This window comes from Petaurus breviceps, unplaced genomic scaffold (genome assembly GCF_028583685.1).
Source record: "Petaurus breviceps papuanus isolate PSGF00001 unplaced genomic scaffold, PetGlider_PUasm1.0 90823, whole genome shotgun sequence".
NCBI classification, from domain to species: Eukaryota; Metazoa; Chordata; class Mammalia; order Diprotodontia; family Petauridae; genus Petaurus; species Petaurus breviceps.
The window spans coordinates 18,969,355-18,988,026 of NW_027187352.1; the positions used below are offsets into that span (position 1 = coordinate 18,969,355).

Below are 18,672 nucleotides of genomic sequence, written 5' to 3' on the forward strand. Positions count from 1 at the left end.
CACACACACACACACACACACACACACACACACACACACACACACACTATGCCCAAGCCCCGGGTGCCCACACCCCTGTCTTGTATGAGAGGAGCAAGGAGAGGTGGCAGAGCCTTCGTGCAGGAGGAGCAGCAATTATATAACTCTCGATAGGGGCTCCTGGAAGATGGAAGGAAGTGCGGGTTCGGCAGGGGCTACGTTGGCTAGTCTTGCCTGGGGCGGGGAGGGTGGGTGCACTACTACGCCCCGGGGGTCCTCCACCCGGGCGAGAAGCAAATACGGCGCGGGGTGAAGGGACAGGAGAGCTTCTCAGAAGGGCAGAGGTCTGTCTGTCGTCGCCCCCACCAAGTCACTTCATTTGCTGGGGTGGGGGGACAACAAGTGAGGGTGAGGGGCGAAGCTGACAGATGAAGGTTCGAGATGTGTGGCCCCTGCATCAGGGTTGGGGAGATGTGGGAGCCCTGATAGGCTCGGGTCTACAGCAGCCTAGAGGGGAACTCAGGCCTGAAGGCAGGAGGGGGTGGAGGGAGAAGGGGAGGGTTCATCCTGAAAAAGGGAGGGGGAAGAGTGCGGAGTGGTTGCCGGGCCAACGCAAAGTGGGCGGGAGCGACCCGCCCGGCTTCTCCCACAAACCAATGAATGGCTCCGGCTTCTGGGCAGCCGAGACCAATCGGAATCCGAGGAGAGGGCGCGGCATTTGACCGTAGTGGGCGGGCCTCCCTCCCTCTCGTGTTGGGGCTGGGGCTAGGGGGCGGGGCCTAGGGCAAGAGCTCGGAGGACCTGGGCCACCGTGGGTCACGTGAGCGTCCAAGATGGCGGCGCCCAGGCGTGAGCACCGGGACTCTCAGTGAGCAGACCGCCGTGGTCGGAGCCCGTGGACACGGACGCGAAGTATCGGGGTGGGCTGTCCGCGGACGATCTGGAGCGGGGTCGAGAGCCGTAGTCGTGGAGAGTCTAGCCTTGAACCTGACCAAGCCCTCAGAGCTAGTCTGCGAGGTAGGCGTTGCGAACGCGTCCTTATTTGTAGTGGAGGAAGTCGAGGCTCAGAGAGGGCTTGTTTTCTCCAAGGTCACCCTAGGGACCGATGCAAGACATGTGACAGGCTCCTACTTTTTAAAAACATGTTTGGTAAGTTGCTTTCCTAGGTAGTAAATTCTCCATCCCTAATCTTAGTATTTGGAGTTGGAAGGGTCTTGGAGGTCATCGAACCCAGTCTCTTCATTTTACAGATGAGGAAACTGAGGCCCAGAGAAATAGTGATATATCCTAGGACAAACCGCCCATGAGTGTCTTAGGGAAGGATTTGAGCTCATCTCCCTGAGTGCAAGCCCTGGGCTCTCTGTCCACAGCCCACATAGCTGCCTTCGTGGTGTTCTGCAAGCCAGAAAGGAGCAGTTAGGAGACGCCTGGAGCAGGAACACAAGTTTAAATCCCAGTTTTAGATAGTTCCTACCTGTGTGACTCTGGGCAAGTCATTTAGCCTCTGTTACCCCAATTTCCTCATCTGCTAAAGGGGGGGCAGGTAATGATAGCACCTACCCCGTAGAGGGTTAGGAGGACCAGATGAGATAATAATTGTGAGCCTGGAACACAGGGTGCACGATATAATTGTTGTGGTAGAAGTTGTGAAAATGAAATTGAATTTTTAAAAAAAGAAAAGTGCGTGACTGCAGAAGTTCCTTCTGTGATTTTGTGATTCTCTTGTCTTGTATAATAGAAAGTCTCCTGGGTTTGTAGTCAGAAGACCTGGGTTTAAATTCTGATCTTGTATTCAGCTGGCAAGCCACTTCTCCGAGTTTCAGTTTCATCCTCACTTGCAGCTATTTGTCCTTCATTATGCAAGAGGACTATGACATGCAAATGAATTGGATTTAAGTGAAGGAGGGCTGTGCAAAGTCACCAGCCTCACTTTCTCTTCTGAAACCATCTAGGTCCAATGGCCAGATATAGATCAGGACAATAAGTTGCAGTGGGGACCTTAGTCTTTTCAAGCCAAGGTCTTTAACTGGTTTGGGTTCAGTGAAGGAAACGTCCATTTAGTTATTAAGGTTTAGTAAGAAACATGGCAAAGAGTGGCCTCTTCAACAAAAAAAAAACAAAACCAGAGGGAAAGACCCTCTGGGTTTCTGGCCAAAACAGAAACAACTGCTATTTAAGGTCATCCTGAGCCAATCAGGGCCCAATGACCAAGTAGACTTGGCCTGGGAGGAATTGTTGGCTAATCAATGAGAGTCAGAGTGATTTGGGATTAAGGTTGGTCTTCTAGAGGAAAAAAAACGTTTTAGAGATTAAAATTTACATTCCCTTTAGACTGAGCACTGCAGGTAAGGGTGTGATAGCCTGTATAGACTGGGGAAAGAGAAAAAGAAAAGAAGGAAGGAAAGAAAGATCCTCTGTAAAATGAAGATAATACATCATCTTATTAAACCACAAAGCACTTTGATCTGGATATTGTACATTATAGACAATGGTGGCCCTATAACAAACCAACTTCCCGCCCCCAAATAAAATGAAAGCTCCCACACATTTTTAGTTCTAGTGCTTTTCCTCTGTTTATTATTCCCTGTTTATCCTGTCCAAAGCTTGTTTGCACATAGTTATTTTTGTATTGTATCCTCCCATTTGATTGTAAGTTGTCTCTCTATTAGACTGTGAGGTCCTCAAAGGCAGGAACTGTCTTTTATTTTTTTCTGTATCTATAGTGCTTAGAACAGTGCCTGTAAAGGTTTATTGACTTACTTTCAGTAGTTCAAGGTAAGAAGAGACAAAGGCCTGTACCAGAGGGCTGAGTGTCAGAGGAGAGATGTGAAATGGTAAAGGTAGAATCTACAGGACTTGGCAACAAATTAGATATGGAAGCATGAGAGAAAGTGAGAAGTCAAGGATGACACATAGATGTAGAGCCTGGGTGACTAGGATGGATACCCTTGACAGTAACAGGAAAGTTCTGAAGAAGGGATGGTTTAGGAGAAAGAAATCAGCTCTGTTTAAGAACACATGTTGAGTTTTAGGACATTTACTTTGAGATGCCTAGAAGATGTGAGACTGAAGGTCGGGAGAAAGTTTAGGCTGGATCAGTAGATCTCAGAATCATCTGCATAGAAATGATCTTAAATCTATGGGGATCTGATGAGATTCCCAGAGCAAAACAGTGCAGAGGGAGAGAAGAAAAGGGCCTGGGACAGAGCCTTGAAGGATATTCATGGTTAGTGGACATAATTTGAATGAAACTCCATCGAAGGAGCTGGAGAAGGAGCAGTTGGACTGGTAGGAGGAGAACCAGGAAAAAACTGTCATGGAAACCTAGACAGAAAAGATAATCATGGAGAAAGTGATGTTTGGTGTCAGAGGCTGCAAAGAGGTCAAGAAAGATGAGGATGAAGAAAAGGCCATTAGATTGAGTAATTGAGAGGTTACTAGTAATTTCCAAGCCAATAATTTCAGTTGAATGTTGAGGTTGGAAGTCAAGCTGCAGAATTAAGAGAGTGAAAGTAAAGGAATTGGAGGCACTCACTGTATATAGTCTTCTCAAAGAATTTAGCCACCCCCAAGAATTGGAAATTAAGGGGATACTCATCAATTGGGGAACGACTGAATAAGTTGTGGTATATAAATGTAATGGAATAGTATTGTTCCATATGAAATGGTAAGCAGGTGAACTTCAGAAAAACCTGGAAAGACTTGCATGAACTAAAGTGAGCAGAACCAGGAAAAACATTATATACAGTAACAGCAGTGTTGTACAGTGACCAATTCTGAGAGACTTTTCCCTTCTTAGCAATGCAATGATCTAAGACATTTCCAAAAGACTCATGATGGAAAATGCTGTGCACAGAAAGAAGTATGGAATCTGAATGCAGATCAAAGCATACTATTTTTCCTTTTTTTGTTGTTGTTGTTTTTTTCTATATCATGGTTTTTCCCTTTGGTTCTTCTTTAAAACATGACTAATGTGGAAATACATTTAATATGATTGTACATGTATGGCCTATAACAGACTGCATGCCTCTTGGGGGGGAGGAGAGGAAGTGATGAGGTGAGGCATATGGAGTGTTTGAGGCAAATGCAGCAAGTTGGATTCGGGATATGAAATAAGATGCAGGATGTGAGCAGTCAGAAAAGCAATCAAAGAAGACTATGCATTGAAGCCCATCACCATGGATTTATCTGGGTGATTTCACAGAAAACTGACAACCTGACAACTCTCCCATTCCCCTTTCCTATTCTCTTGGCTTATCTGTATGGACTACATGACATCTTGGAGTAGTTCTTCCCTTCCTATTGCTTATCTGTATGATAAAGACACCCCCAGATTCCCTGATTTTCCCAGGCATTCTCTCCCCCCCCCCAAAACTGTATTTAAATCAATACCCCTAACCCAATTAATTGCTCTGCTTTTCTCACAAGGGAACAGGGCCCACGTGGGTATGTTATCCCAATAAATGCCTTTCTTTAATTTGGAGACTGTCCCAAGTGAATTGTTTCAGGACACTAAGACCTACACATCTATTCCTCATCAGAAGGAGGGAAAGAAAATTTAAAACTCAAAATCTTATAAAAGTGAATGTTGGAAACTAAAAATAAATAAATTTTTTTCTTGAAGAAAAATATTTTAGCCACAAAATCAAGAAAAGAATAAAGTAAAAGCTAATGGGAAGGTTGGATCAAGTGAGGGTCTTTTCAGGCTGGAAGTGATGATAGTAACATAGTAAGGTATTATACAGGTGTTAAATAGAAGCATCTAGAACTTGGATTCAGTCAAAAAGCCACACTTGAGGACCTAGAGAGCCACATATGGTCTCAAGACTGCAGGTTCCTCCCCGCTCCCCCCCCCCCCCCCCCCCACCTTTTGGTTAAAAATGCAGTGGGTTGGGTTGTTTTGTTGTTTTTTTTACCCCACTGTACTGTACTGCCTTTCATTCATGCTGTCTTATATGTCATGTTATTGTTGGGATTAAAAAAAAAGTGTATGTGTATATATGTGTGTGTGTGTGTGTGTGTGTGTGTGAATATAGAGATGCATACACACACACACACACACACAAAAGCTATTATTTGTTTCCACAACACCAGGATGATCTCTCAAATTCATTCTCTCAAACCTCATAGTTTAATATAACTATTTACATATTATGTGAATTTACAATTAGTCTACCATCACCAAACAAAACCAAAACACTTTTCTACTTAATATTACATACCAACTCCTTATAAACTCGGTACTCAAAATTTCATTTTTCACCCTTACCTGTTTCATTTCCCTCACCCTTCTTTTCTATAATATGTTTTGTTCTTTCACCAAATTCTCTCCAGAATCATTAAAGGCTAGTTATATACTTTAGCATTTTTTTTTTTGTTGTCTCAGAGGGAATTTATATTCAAAATAACAGTTCTCTTTCCCCTTTTCATTAAAACCTCACAAAGACATCATGAGAGGTAGTTTAGTTTAGTGACTTGGGAGTCAGAAAGACCTATTTCCTAGTACTGCCTCTGACACATGTTGACTGGGACCCTAGGACAAAGGTCACTTAACCTCTCGATGCCCCAGGCATCTGTTTTAGTCCTATTAGTTGCAGAGATGGCTTGGATCTGCTTTGGTACAGGAAGTTACTTACCTGGAGCTCTCAGAAGGAATGAAATCTTAAGGTCTGATCCAAAAAACAAAGACTTCATAAACTCCTTTGTGTCCTCACCTCTAATCTTCAGTAATTCATTTCGACAAAATGTATTCACATGTTTGAGGCCCTGAAGATACAAAGTTTAAAAAAAACACAGCAGCCATTACCCTCAAGTTACATCCTTCTAAGAGGATATAACCTGTACCCAGATAAATTCAAGGTAATTTGATAGAGAATTGTAGCAATAATGGGAGATGAGGGAAGACTCATTAGGGTACAGGGCACTTGCACTGAGGCTAACTGGCTCCACAGCTTTTGCTGACAAGCCTTCTAAAACCAAGGGTTACTGTATGACCTCCCCAGAGCCTTCTCTTGGGTAAAGTGCTCTCCTTCTTGCCTATGAACATTGTATTGCCTTTAACTAGCACTTTCTTATATAAGACATTGCACATGACACACCAGCATTGTCCTACTTCTATTTCCTGCAGCCTCTTCAGAATCTTTTTATGTCCTTACTCTCAAGTCCAATTTCTTTTTCTACATATAGACATCCTTTGATTTAAAAAAAAAAATATATATATATATATATATATGTAATACCTTTCTGGTTTCCCATTTTAGGTGCATGGCCTTTATCAAAACTCTGCTCTACCACTATCTTCACCTCATCTTTTTTTTTTTTTGGTAGGTTGTCTGTTTCTTTTTCCAAACTCTTTTTCAGCAGCAGAATATTCCCTATCTGACTGTCAAGGCAATCAGGTGGAATTTAAAGTAACCCCTCTAACCCCCCTCAAAACAAAGACATTAACAGAATTTTACTTAATAATAAAATCCAAGAGGCCATAATAGACAGGGAAATACTACTCAAAATAACTACAAACTGCAAAAATATTAAGGGATCACTCTATAAAGTACACAAAATACTTGTATATAATTCAATACAAAGAAATAAAGAACTGGAGGAATATTCAGTGCTCATGGCTAGGTCATGCCAATATAATAAAAATAGGAATATGATCAAAGTTAATTTATGGTTTTAATGCTATGCCAATCAAACTATCAAGAGGATACTTTATAGAACTCAACAAAATAATAACAATCCATTCAGAGAAACAAAAGGTCTAGGATATCAAAGAAAATCATTTTTAAAAAGGTATGAATAAAAGGCAAATAGCACTTCTATACATTGAACTTTATTATAAAGCTACAGCCATCAAAACATTAGTCAGTGGTTTAAAAAAAATGATCAGTGGGACAGACTGGGAGAACCAGGGTTAAAGGAATTCAGTAACCTTGTATTCAATAAACCTGAAAACATAAATTAAGAAAGAGCTCCCTGTTTGGAAAAACTGCTGGGAATACTAGGAAGCAGTCTAAAAGATACAAGGCTTAGACTAACATCTTTAAACATATTCCACAATAAATTCAAAATAGATACATAAAATAAATATTAAAGATACCATAAAAAATTAGAAGAGGAATAGATCATATATCTTTCACAGCTATGAGGAGAATATATTTTCTTAACCAAGCAGAATAAAGGCAATTACAAAAGATAAAATGGATAACTTTAGTTACATGAAACTGAAAAACTTAATGCAAAATTTAATGCATTTTGGATAAGAAGGGTAGCAGTCAAAACTTAAACCAAATTTCTCTGGTAAGGGTTTGGTAGCTAAGATATATAGACAACATATAGATCTAGATACACACATGCAGCTGAGTAGCTCAGTGGATAGGGCACTGGACCTAAAGTCAGGAAGCTCTAAGTTCAGATGTTACCTCAGCCACTTACTAGCTATATACCCTGGGCAAGTCACTTAACTCTGTCTGCCTCCGTTTCCTCAAATCTCAAATGGAGATGACAATAATAGCCTCACCTCTTAGAGTTGTGAGGATGAAATACTTCTTTTAAAAAATAATAATTTATTTATTTTTAGTTTTTGGCATTCATTTCCACAAGATTTTGAATTCTATATTTTCTCCCAATCTCTCCATTTCCCCCACCCCAAGATGGCATGCATTCTGATTACCCCTTCCTCCAGTCTGCCTTCCCTTTTATCACATACATCCCCTCATCCCTTTCCCCCTTAGCTTTCTTATAGGACAAGATAGATTTCTGTATCCCATTGCCTGTATATCTTATTTCCCAGTTGCATATAAAAACAATTGTTAACATTTGTTTTTAAAACTTTGAGTTCTAAATTCCATTCTTGCCTTCCCACCCACCCTCATTGAGAAGGCAAGCAATTCAACATAGGTTATATACATGTAGTTATGCAAAATACTTCCATAATAATCATGTTGTGAAAGACTGTTTCCCTCCATCCTATACCGCCCCCCAACTTATTCTATTTTCTCCTTTGACCCTGTCCCTTTTCAAAAGTGTTTGCTGCTGACTACCCCCTCCCCCAAACTGCCCTCCCATCTATCATCCTCTCCCCCCCCTTCACTCCCCCTTTACTTTCCTGTAGGGTAAGATACCTAATTGAGTGTGTATGTTATTTCCTCCTTAAGCCAAATTCTATGAGAGTAAGGTTCACTCATTCCCTCTCACCTCCCCCTCTTCCTCTCCTGAAACCTTTTTCTTGCCTCTTTTATGTGAGATAATTTAACCCATTCTATATCTCCCTTTCTCCTTCTTCCAATATATTCCTCTTTCACCCCTTAATTTTATTTTTTTGATATCATCCCTTAATATTCAACTCATTCTGTGCCATATATATGTATATGTGTGTGCATATACGTATATATACATGTGTGTATATGTATGTATGTATATTTCCTCCAACTACCCTGTTACTGAGAAAAGTCTCATGAGTTACAAATATCAACTTTCCATATAGAAATGTAAATGGTTCGACTTTAATAATCCCCTTATGATTTCTCTTTCCTATTTACCTTTTCATGCTTCTCTTGAGTCTTGTGTTTGAAAGTAAAATTTTCTATTCAGCTCTGGTCTTTTCAGCAAGAATGCTTGAAAGTTCTCTATTCCATTGAATGTCCATTTTCCCCCTGAAGCATTATACTCACTTTTGCTGGGTAGGTGATCCTCTGACCTCTGGAATATCATATTCTAAGATCTTTGATCCCTTTATGTAGAAGCTGCTAGATCTTGTATTACCCTGATTGTATTTCCACAATACTTGAGTTGTTTCTTTCTGACTGTTTGCAATATTTTCTCCTTGACCTGGAAACTCCAGAATTTGGCTGCAATATTCCTAGGAGTTTTCCTTTAGAGGCCTCTTTCAAAAGGCTGTTGGTGGATTCTTTCCATTTCTATTTTACCCTCTGGTTCTAGAATATCAGGGCAGTTTTCCTTGATAATTTTTTGAAAGATGATGTCTAGTCTCTTTTTTTGATCATGGCTTTCAGGTACTTCAATAATGTTTAAAGTATCTCTCCTAGATCTATTTTCCAAGTCAATGGATATTTCACATTGTCTTCTATTTTTTCAGTCTTTTGGTTCTGTTTTATAATTTCTTGATTTCTCATAAAGGCATTAGCTTCCATTTGTTCCATTCTAATTTTGAAGGAATTATTTTATTCATTGAGCTGTTAGCCCTCCTTTTCCATTTGGCCAGTGCTTCTTTTTAAGGCATTCTTCTCCTCCTTGACTTTTTGGACCTCTTTTGCCATATGGGTTTGTTTGTTTTTTAAGGTGTTATTTTCTTCGGTATATTTTTGGGTCTCCTTTAGCAAGCTGTTGACTTGTTTTTCTTGATTTTCTTGCCTCACTCTCATTTCTCTTCCCAATTTTTCCTCTACTTACTTGATTTTCAAAATCCTTTTTGAGCTCTTCCATGGCCTGTGACCAATTCATATTCCTCTTGGAGGTTTTGGTTATAGGAACTTTGACTTTGTTGTCTTCTTCTGGTTGTATGTTTTGCTCTTCTTTGTCACCAAAGTAAGATTTTGTATTCTGACCGAGTTTTTTTTTAACACTTTTTGTTCATCTTCCCAGCCAAATACTTGACTTTCTAATTCTTTCTCTGGGTAGGACTCTGCTTCCAATGGGGGTGGGGGTAGGGGTGGGTGTACTGCCCCAGGTTTCAGGAGTTTTGTATCAGTGGCTTGATCCCCGCACTGTCTGTGGGCCCAGAGCTCTGGAAGCAGCCGCTGCTGCTGGCCCCTTCACCACCTCCACTGCCCTGGGGCTGGGTCCACACCCCAGCCAGACCACACTCCTATTTCACCTAGGTCCCACAAAGTTTTCCCAGTTACCTTCTATGGTGTCTTTGGCATTTGTGGGTTGAGAAATCTGGAAACTGCCACAGCTGCCAGTGATTCAATCTCAGGCCTGCTCTGGCCCTGTCTATGCCAGTATGGCCCACACTGTACTGTGCTCTGCTCCCAACCCAGTGCAATATGCCCTTCCTGTTGACTTCCCAGGTTTTCTTGGGCTGGAGATTTGTTTCACTCTGTGGGTTTGAGGGAGAGCTCAAGCAAGTCCCTGCTTTTACTTCCCCATCTTGGCTCTGCCTCCAGGATGAAATACTTCTAAAGAGATTAGCACAGGGCCAAGTGTGTAGTAGACATTTAATAAATGCTTATTCCTTCCATGGCTTTCTGGCACAACCCAATAGATAAGGATCAAAAAATATGAAAAGTTCTCAAAAGAAGAGTTATAGACAACCATGTAAAAGAATGCGCTATTCTTAAGAAGTGAAATACAAATCACAATGCCCCTGAGGTTTCATCTTACATGCAGTAAATTGACAAAGATGACAGAAGATGAAAATAGTGTTGGGGGCAGTTTGGGAAGATAGGCACTCTAGTGTGCAGTTTGGTGGAGTTGTCGGTGAGTACTATGAGTTTGGAAAGCAGTTTGGAATTAATGTCATTTCTGGTGCTCAGATCCTATCAGTTTCTAATGTTAAACTGTTTGACAGTGCCAAGGACTTTAGTGGCAATGCCTTTCTTTTCTGGGTCTTCAGTAGTAGGGTCTATAGCCCCTGCAGGAGCAGTGGCCAGACTGCATTTCACAGGGGCTACTTCCCAGGATGATTGCTGAGGGCACTGGTCCAGAAACACTGCTAATGCCAAAGTTTTAGGTTCTGGGTCTTGGGCTGTCTCTATCAGGGTCTGATGAAGGAAGACAATACAGTGAGTGGGAATGGGGGCTTGACTTGCTGCCTCCTGTCTCGTCTTCAGTGTCCATTGAAGGAATTTAGTGCTGATTTAAGTAGGCTTGTTGTCTGCCCTGTGTGTGGCAATTGGATAGCTGGCTCCTTTTCCATGGCAGTTTTGTTTCCCTGGATGATGGCTGTAAGGTCTGGGCTGGAAATAGTTGGGGGGGGGGGTGCTTATACAAAGAAAGTGGCTTGATCCCTGGGTCCACACCCTTTTACCCTGAGATTGCACTACTAGGCACATGACCCAGGAGGTCATGGATAAGAAGAAAGTTCCTATATACATCAAAATATTAGTTTTTGTATTATTAGAGAACTGGAAACAATAAGCACCCATCCATTGGGGAGTGGCTAAATGAATTTTGGTACAAGAATGTCATGGAATATTACTCTGTTCTGAGAATTGATGAATATGATGACTACAGAGAAGACTTAAATGAAGTACAAGCAGATCCAAGAAAACAAACAAACTATATACACAATGAAGACAACAATATAAAGGGAAAACTACCAGGAAACAACCAAAAGTGAATGTTGCCGAATTACGAAGAATATACATTGGCCCCAAAGAAAAGAAAATAGATAACACCTCAACCCCACTCCTTTGAAGAAGTATGAGGTCCACAATTTATGGAACTTTGCTTATGTTTTCAGGAATTTTTGTATTGATTGGTTTTGCTGATTTTTTATTTTCCTTTTATTCTTAATGTTTCCTTAATGTTTTAATGTTCCTTAATAATCCTTAAAATAAATATTAATTGTTGTATAGGATAACTGGGAGGGGAAGGAGGAGAAATTTTGGTGCTGTTAAAACCAAAGATATCAATAAAAATTTATTTTTAAAAATAAAGTGTGCCCCCAATATTTCTTGTCTTCTACCTTTTAAAAGCTGGCATATAGTTTACTTGACAGTAAACTATAAAGTAATGCTGTCTTTATCATTCCTGGTTCCTCCTTTGTGTCATGCCCACCATATGAGCTGCTTTCTAAATTGTATCTGTTTTGCCATAGAACTTCATCTGGACTATAGAACCTGTAAGTAGAAGTCATCAAAAACTTAATATATGAGAAAAAGAGCATCAGAAACTATTTGATACAGTTTTCTAATGACAGCTTTTCTGTTGCCTCTTTTTTTATATCCAGTTTTTTGGCACACACCAAGAATGTTTCCTGGGCTTATCATGTGCTTTTATCTCATACCAGTATGCTTCCATTATAACCTGTATGATGTCATCTATATAAATTTTAAATTGACTTAGCATGGCCTTAGTTCTCCTTCCCCCCTCCCCTTTTTCTTTTCCCCTAAACCATAAAGCTGGACTAGATAACATGAGCTCATTTTGCCTTTATTCCCATAGAATATTTTACTTCTATGGTTCTGTGTCTTTCAGGATTCCAGCATGGCAACTCATACATATATTCAGGCAAAGCCTTCCCCAGAAGAAATAAAACTCAGAAAATTAAGAACTGCTGAGCTTGTGGAAAAAAATGTGTGGCGTCTCTCCAAAAAAGAACAGTAAGAGATCATTGACTGTGGAATTCCCCTGCCCACCTAGCACTTGCCACTTTTTTTGCTTCTAAAAACAGAGGAAGAACTTTCTTAACTATTTGATGTGGTCCAGGAAAAATAAGAGGTGTTAGTCATAGAGAAAGATAAACACACAAAGAGCTCATTTCTCTAATCCCCCTTTTCAATTATACTAGTTCATAAGTTTTAGAGTTATAAAGGACCTTAGAGATTTTCAGAGGGGAAGCAACACATTTCAGGTAAGACAAAAAATGCCAGCCTGAGCCCTCTTACTCCAAACCCAGGATTCTCTATAAACTCGACCATGCTGCCTCTTAATTGGAATTAAACTTCTAGCTCAGGGCTGTTTACCTACTCAGAATTGAGTGTACCACCAAGAAGGCATATACTACTAATAGTGTATATTTTCTTTGTTATATAATCATAATAGCTAGCATTTTATAGAACTTCAAGAAAGCTTTCTATAATATTAACTCATTTTATCTTCACAACAACCATAAGAGATAAGTGTAGATTGGGAAACTGAGGCAAAGCAGAAGTTAAGTGACTTGCCCAGTATCACACAGGTGGAAAGTATCTGAGATCTAATTTGAACTCGGGTCTTCGTGAATTAGTTAAGATCCAGGGCTCTATCCACTCCACTACCAGGCTTCATCTTTTCTGCCAAACAACAGTTAAGGACTCACTGTTCCTGACATTGTCCTAAGTGTTTTGAATATGCTTAGGATAAGAGCAAACAAAATGGACCCTGAGCTTCAATTCTAACAGGAAGAAGACTTCCTGGGAGGATCACAAAGACTAGGCTTGGAGGGGGGGGGGAAGAAAAGGGGGAAGAGAGAAAGAGGGGAGCAGCCCTAGGTTCTGCTAAGATGGAGATGGTCACACATCAGGGAGCCTGAGGCCCCTAAGTCCTTGTCTTAGTTATCCTTTGTAGCGTCAGGCTTTGGATTTGGTAGGTGTTTAAAAATCTTTTTTGGGTGACCTTGAACTCCCCAGTAAAAGTCTTCAGTCACTGATGCCTGAATGATAATTTTGTTTTCTAGGCTAATGAAACTCTAGAGTAGACTCAAAGATCGGTATAATGGTTGGTGCTATGTCCTTGCTGAGACCAAAATGAGGATGTGGCAGAATTTTGAATTAGGCAGTATTTTGTGCATTATCCTCTCCGATAGTTTTAGGAGTAAATAGAACTATATGTTTGTCTGATTTATCTGGTCAGGCAGTCATGGACCACGTTTCCTTAAGTGTGTTTGAACTAACCAAGAAGCAGTGATTAGGGTTCAGGGGATATTTTTGTAGTTTTGTCCTTGCTATAAACTTTCTCAGTAAATATCCATTTGTAAAAGCTTTTTTCATTAAAAAGCTGTAGGCAAACAGAAGAAAGCAACACTAAAATACTAAAACACCACACTTAAAAGCAGTTGAACCATGATGAATTATGATTATAATGAGCAATCTCAGTCTTTGAAAATTAAAGCAAACACCCCTTTTTGGGATGTTGGAGGGAACTATGGATGTTGGAATTTTCAGTAACTTCATTTTCTTTTCTCTTGACTGGGTCCTGAAGGGTTACCTCATCCTGGTCAGCAGGGGCAGTGCCAACAGGCGCAGCTCCCTGGCACCACTGTGGGCTACAGGGGGAGCTCGCAGATGGAGCCCTTCCTCATAAGCAACTGGACCTTCCCAAGGAGAAACCTTACTTTAGCTTAGGGCAATTTACCATCATATTTACTAAATCCCCATTTCTGTCAGCTAAGTTATAACCAGGCATTATTTGTTCAATAATCACAGAACAGTTCTGGAATTCAGTATTCCCCATTTGTTCACATATATAAATATATATATATATAAAGTTTGATTTTGTCTTTAAAGCTCCCTTTCAGTCAGCAAAATTGTCAAAGCCTGTCAAAACTTTGACACAATAAAAGGTTCTCTGAGGCTGGCAACTTAAGGGAAATGAGTAGTATTAAAACAAATCAGCAACAAGTCAACAAGCATTTATTAAGCTCCAGCTATGTACCAGGCACTCTGCTAAATATAAAGAAAGACGGAACAGCCTCTCCTCTTGAGGAGCTCACAGTCTAATGGCATAGGCAACATGTAAACATCTATGTACATATAAGATACATGCAGGATAAATTAAGAGGAACTAGAAAAGGCTTTTTGTAGAAGACAGGATCTTAGCTGAGACTTGAAAGATAGTTGGGAATATAGAAGACAGAGATGAGCAAGGATATCATTCCAGGATTAGGGAATACCCAGTAAAAATGCACAAAGATGGAGTCTTGTGTGAGGAGCAGAAAGGCAGGTATAAAACTTTTTCAGAGGAAGCAGTTATTACTTTGCTCAAGGCTATGTAAGTCTAAACACTTTTTAGATGTTAGAAAACTATTAACATTTGGGGGGGGGGGGGGGCAAGGCATGGGGGAAGGGAAGGATTAAGGGACTTGCCCAAGATCACACAGCTAATAAGTGTCAAGTGTCAGAGGCCAGACTGGAACTCACGTCCTCCTGATTCCAGGGCCGGTGCTCTATCGACTATGCCACCTAGTTATCCCCAATCATAACATTTTTTGACATGCTTAGGGGTCTTGTAAATTTCCCTATGCCTTATCTGTCACTTCTGAAAAAGACAAATTGAGAATTGGCAATTAAATAAGATCTCCCCTTTGTGTGTGATCTAAAATGACTATTGGGTAAAAAATATGTACTGTTCTTGACCTAATTTTGTTCCCTCTCTTTACTTTTCTTGGTAGGATCATATATACTTATGGACCACTCTACACTGGGACAACTTCATCTTTTTGTGGATTCTTGGCAAATTTCCTTTTCAGGAATTGTATGAAGGTTAAACAGCATCCTTTTCAAACATTTGTGCCATTGTCTGCAATTCCATTTTTTACCACTGCAGTAACTTATAAGTTCCTTGTAACAGATCCCTTAAGTTCTGGTGAGTATACATTTAAGAATGGTTAATTTGAGAGCTACCCTCTCAAACAAATATATGTAAGTGGAATGTAAAAATTTTATATACTCAAACCATTTAACTTAATGTACATTCAGGGTATACCAAAATATTTTTAAATAGCTATTAAAGTTTAAAACAGCACTTAGACTTTTGAAATTGGATGGATGGATGGATGGATGGATGGATGGATGGATGGATGGATGGATGGATGGATGGATGGATGGACCTATTCCCTATACCTGAGCCTTTGAATTTTTATCAGTCTCAGAGTCTGTTGGTCAGCTAATACATAAGACTTTTCCAAATTATGTAAGTGACTGGCAGTAATCCTGAATTTCCATATAATTATGGACATTTTATATAGTAAGGAAATTGGAGTATGACTAGAGGACAATGTGAAGTAGGCTTGAAACTTGGAAGGTCTAGGGAAGGAAAAAAGAGCCCCTTTTGGTCTGTTGAGCCATGTTAGTAGGTATGCAATTCTGCACCTGCTCTGTGATGAAGATGTGCTCTATTCCATGAGTTCCTGTCCCTTCTTCCCTGCTTCTCTACCCTCATACTCTCTGCCTCAGGCTGGACCTCATTATGCCCAGAGTATCTTTGTGTGAACTCAGCTTTTATTACCAGTTCTACCTTTCTGGGACATTTAGCCCTGGGCTATTCCTGTCATGATGCCAGCCTGTACCAGTCTAGTGAAGCTTCCCAGAAGGGTGGTCATGTCCTTAGGGTGTTTACTTAACCTCAGTTATGCAGTTCTTAGAGGAATGGAAGATGGAAACATTTCTACAGATATCTCAAATTCACTGCTCATGACTTTGCTGATGTAGACACTATTATATTCCAGGTGATTTAACCATGGACATGTGTGTTTTTAGAGGTGCCTTTGTTTCTGCGTTATGTGGTGTCTTGCATCCCTCTGCTTTGGCCTTTTTTAAAAATGGGCGTCTGGCAGTCAAGTAAGTCTCTCTCACTTTTTTGTTTGTTGGGTTTTTTTTATCTGCCCTCATTCTCTAATAGCCAATTACATCACTTTTAATCAAAGGAAAATATTTTTGTATTATAAATTGTTAAATTTAACTTACATGACATACTTACATTGAAAATAAACTACATGGTAAGCGCTAGCTATTTTGACAAGCTATTCGTCTTGTATGTTTTCGGGGAAACTGATAAGCTTTTTTTCTTTAGGTACGAAACTGTTCCATTACCTCCAAGAGGAAGGAGTTTATACCACTGGACTATACTTTGTCAATCAGCTGCAAAGCTAATGGTTATTCCTATGATCATGCAGACTGTATTTGGAGGACATCTTGCTTTCCTGCAATATAAAATATATAACAGAATATTTGAATTGCTTGAACATGACTGACTTAAAAATTAACTTTTTAATGTATATGATGCAGTTTAGAGCATTTCATGAAAAAGTTGAATGTAAATCATAATCAAGGAACATAATGTATAATACACATGCAAATAAAAATTATGTGATGTTCCTGACTAAAATATAGCCTCCATGAGAGAAAGGATTGAGAATAATGATAATAATAGCAACATTAATGTGGTGCTCTGTGTTTTACAAAGAGTTTTGCAAATATCTCATTTGACCCTTACAATAACCCCATGAGGTAGGTGGTATACTTATCCCCTTTTTACAGATGATGAATTTGAAGCTGAGAGTAAAGTGACTTGTTCAGGGTGACATATCTATTAAGTATCTGATCCTGGATTTGAATTCATGTCAGTTGTGATTCCAAATTCATCAGCCTATCCACTGCACTACTTAGAAGACTTTTCCATGTAAATGTTCTCTTTAATGCCTAGAATATCTCAGTGGATGAGAATGTTGTTTAGTTTTTTGGGTTTTGGTCAAAATTTTTTTAATTAACAAATTAACTTTCTCTCTCACAACTGCCCCTCCCCCCCAATGAAAAGAAAAAATGAAACTATTGTAACAAATATGCATAGTCAAGCAAAACTAATTCCTACATTGGCTATATTCAAAATACACATACACATTTCTCATTCTGTACTCTGAGTCCATCACTCCTTTGTCAAGAGGTGAGTAGCAAGCTTCATCCTCAGGCTTCTAGACTCATGGTTGGTCATTGCATTGATCAGAGTTCTTAAGTCTTTCAGAGTTGTGTATTTTTGCAGTATTGTTGTTATTGGATAAATTATCCTCCTTCTTGTGTTTATTCTTCATCATGAGCTCATACGAGACTTAGCAGGTTTCATTGAAACTATCTCTTCATGCCCATCAGTTGAGGAATGGCAGAACAAGTTGTGGTATGGGATTGTAACGGAATACTATGGTGCTAAAAGAAATGGCAAGCAGGATGATTTCAGGAAAAATCTGGAAAGGTTTAATGTGAACTTATGTGAAATGAAGTGAGCAGAACCAGGAGAACAGTGTACACAGTAACAGCAGTATTGTAAGGATGATCATCTGCAAAGGATTTAACTACTCTGATCAATACAGTGATCCGAGACAATTCAGGACTCACAATGAAAAATACTGTCCACCTCCAGAGAGAGAGCTGATGAACTCTTAGTGCAGATAGAGGCATATTGTTTTTCCTTTATTTTTCTTGGGTGGTTTTTTTTTTTTTTGCAATACGACTAATATTGACTTCACATGTATAATGGGTATTGTATGCTTACCTTCCCAGTGGCTGGAGCTGGGGCTAGAGAGAGGGACAGGATCTAGAACTCAAAATTTTTTTAAACGAATGTTAAGAATAAATAATTAATTTTTAACCATCTCTTCATCTTTTCTTATTGCACAATAGTATTACATTGCATTCATATGCCATCATTTGTTTACCATTCCCCAGTTGATGGGGACCCTTGTGGCTTCTGGTTCTTTCCTATTACAAAAAGAACTCCTCTAAATATTTTGGTACATGTAGATCCTTTTCTCTGTCTTGGATCTATTTGAGGGAGAGACCTAGTAGTGGTATAACTACACCATCAAGTCTGAGAATATACACAGATTAATGACTTTTGGGAAATATTCCATATTGCTTACCAGAATAGATGTACCAGTTAGTTCATAGCTCCACCAACAGTTTGGAGGAGAATGTTAATAAATATTTGCCAGCTATAAACTTTTCCATTATTTCTGAAATGTATAGCTTTTGCAAACCAATGAAAATTTAACCAATTGTTTTTTTTAAATGAAAATAATGTTTTAAAACTAAATCAGCTTTAGAACTCATGCCATTAAAAAAAAACTAAACTAAAATTAAACTAAAAACTTGAAAAAGCCTAAATGCTATACTTAATATTCAGGCTATAGCATATAGCACTTTTATAATAACAAATAGCACTTTTAAGTTATACAAAGCACTTTTCCCTGTCAGATAATAAAAGTATCATGATTGGGGCAGCTAGGTGGCACAGTGAATAGAACACCAGCCCTGGAGG

General features: G+C 39.6%; 1 protein-coding gene across 1 annotated transcript in view; it reads left to right on the forward strand.

Annotated features, from left to right (window-relative positions):
• Positions 1-18,008, forward strand: part of TMEM126B (transmembrane protein 126B) — a 115,447-nt gene extending 97,439 nt beyond the window's left edge. Inside the window, exons 2-6 of the mRNA XM_069070998.1 lie at positions 798-996; positions 12,142-12,266; positions 15,035-15,228; positions 16,091-16,202; positions 16,435-18,008. Of these exons, the coding sequence (XP_068927099.1) occupies positions 12,151-12,266; positions 15,035-15,228; positions 16,091-16,202; positions 16,435-16,615 (603 nt within the window). The 5' untranslated portion in view covers positions 798-996; positions 12,142-12,150 and the 3' untranslated portion in view covers positions 16,616-18,008. The remainder of the gene's footprint in view (positions 1-797; positions 997-12,141; positions 12,267-15,034; positions 15,229-16,090; positions 16,203-16,434) is intronic.
• Positions 18,009-18,672: the final 664 nt, after the last annotated feature.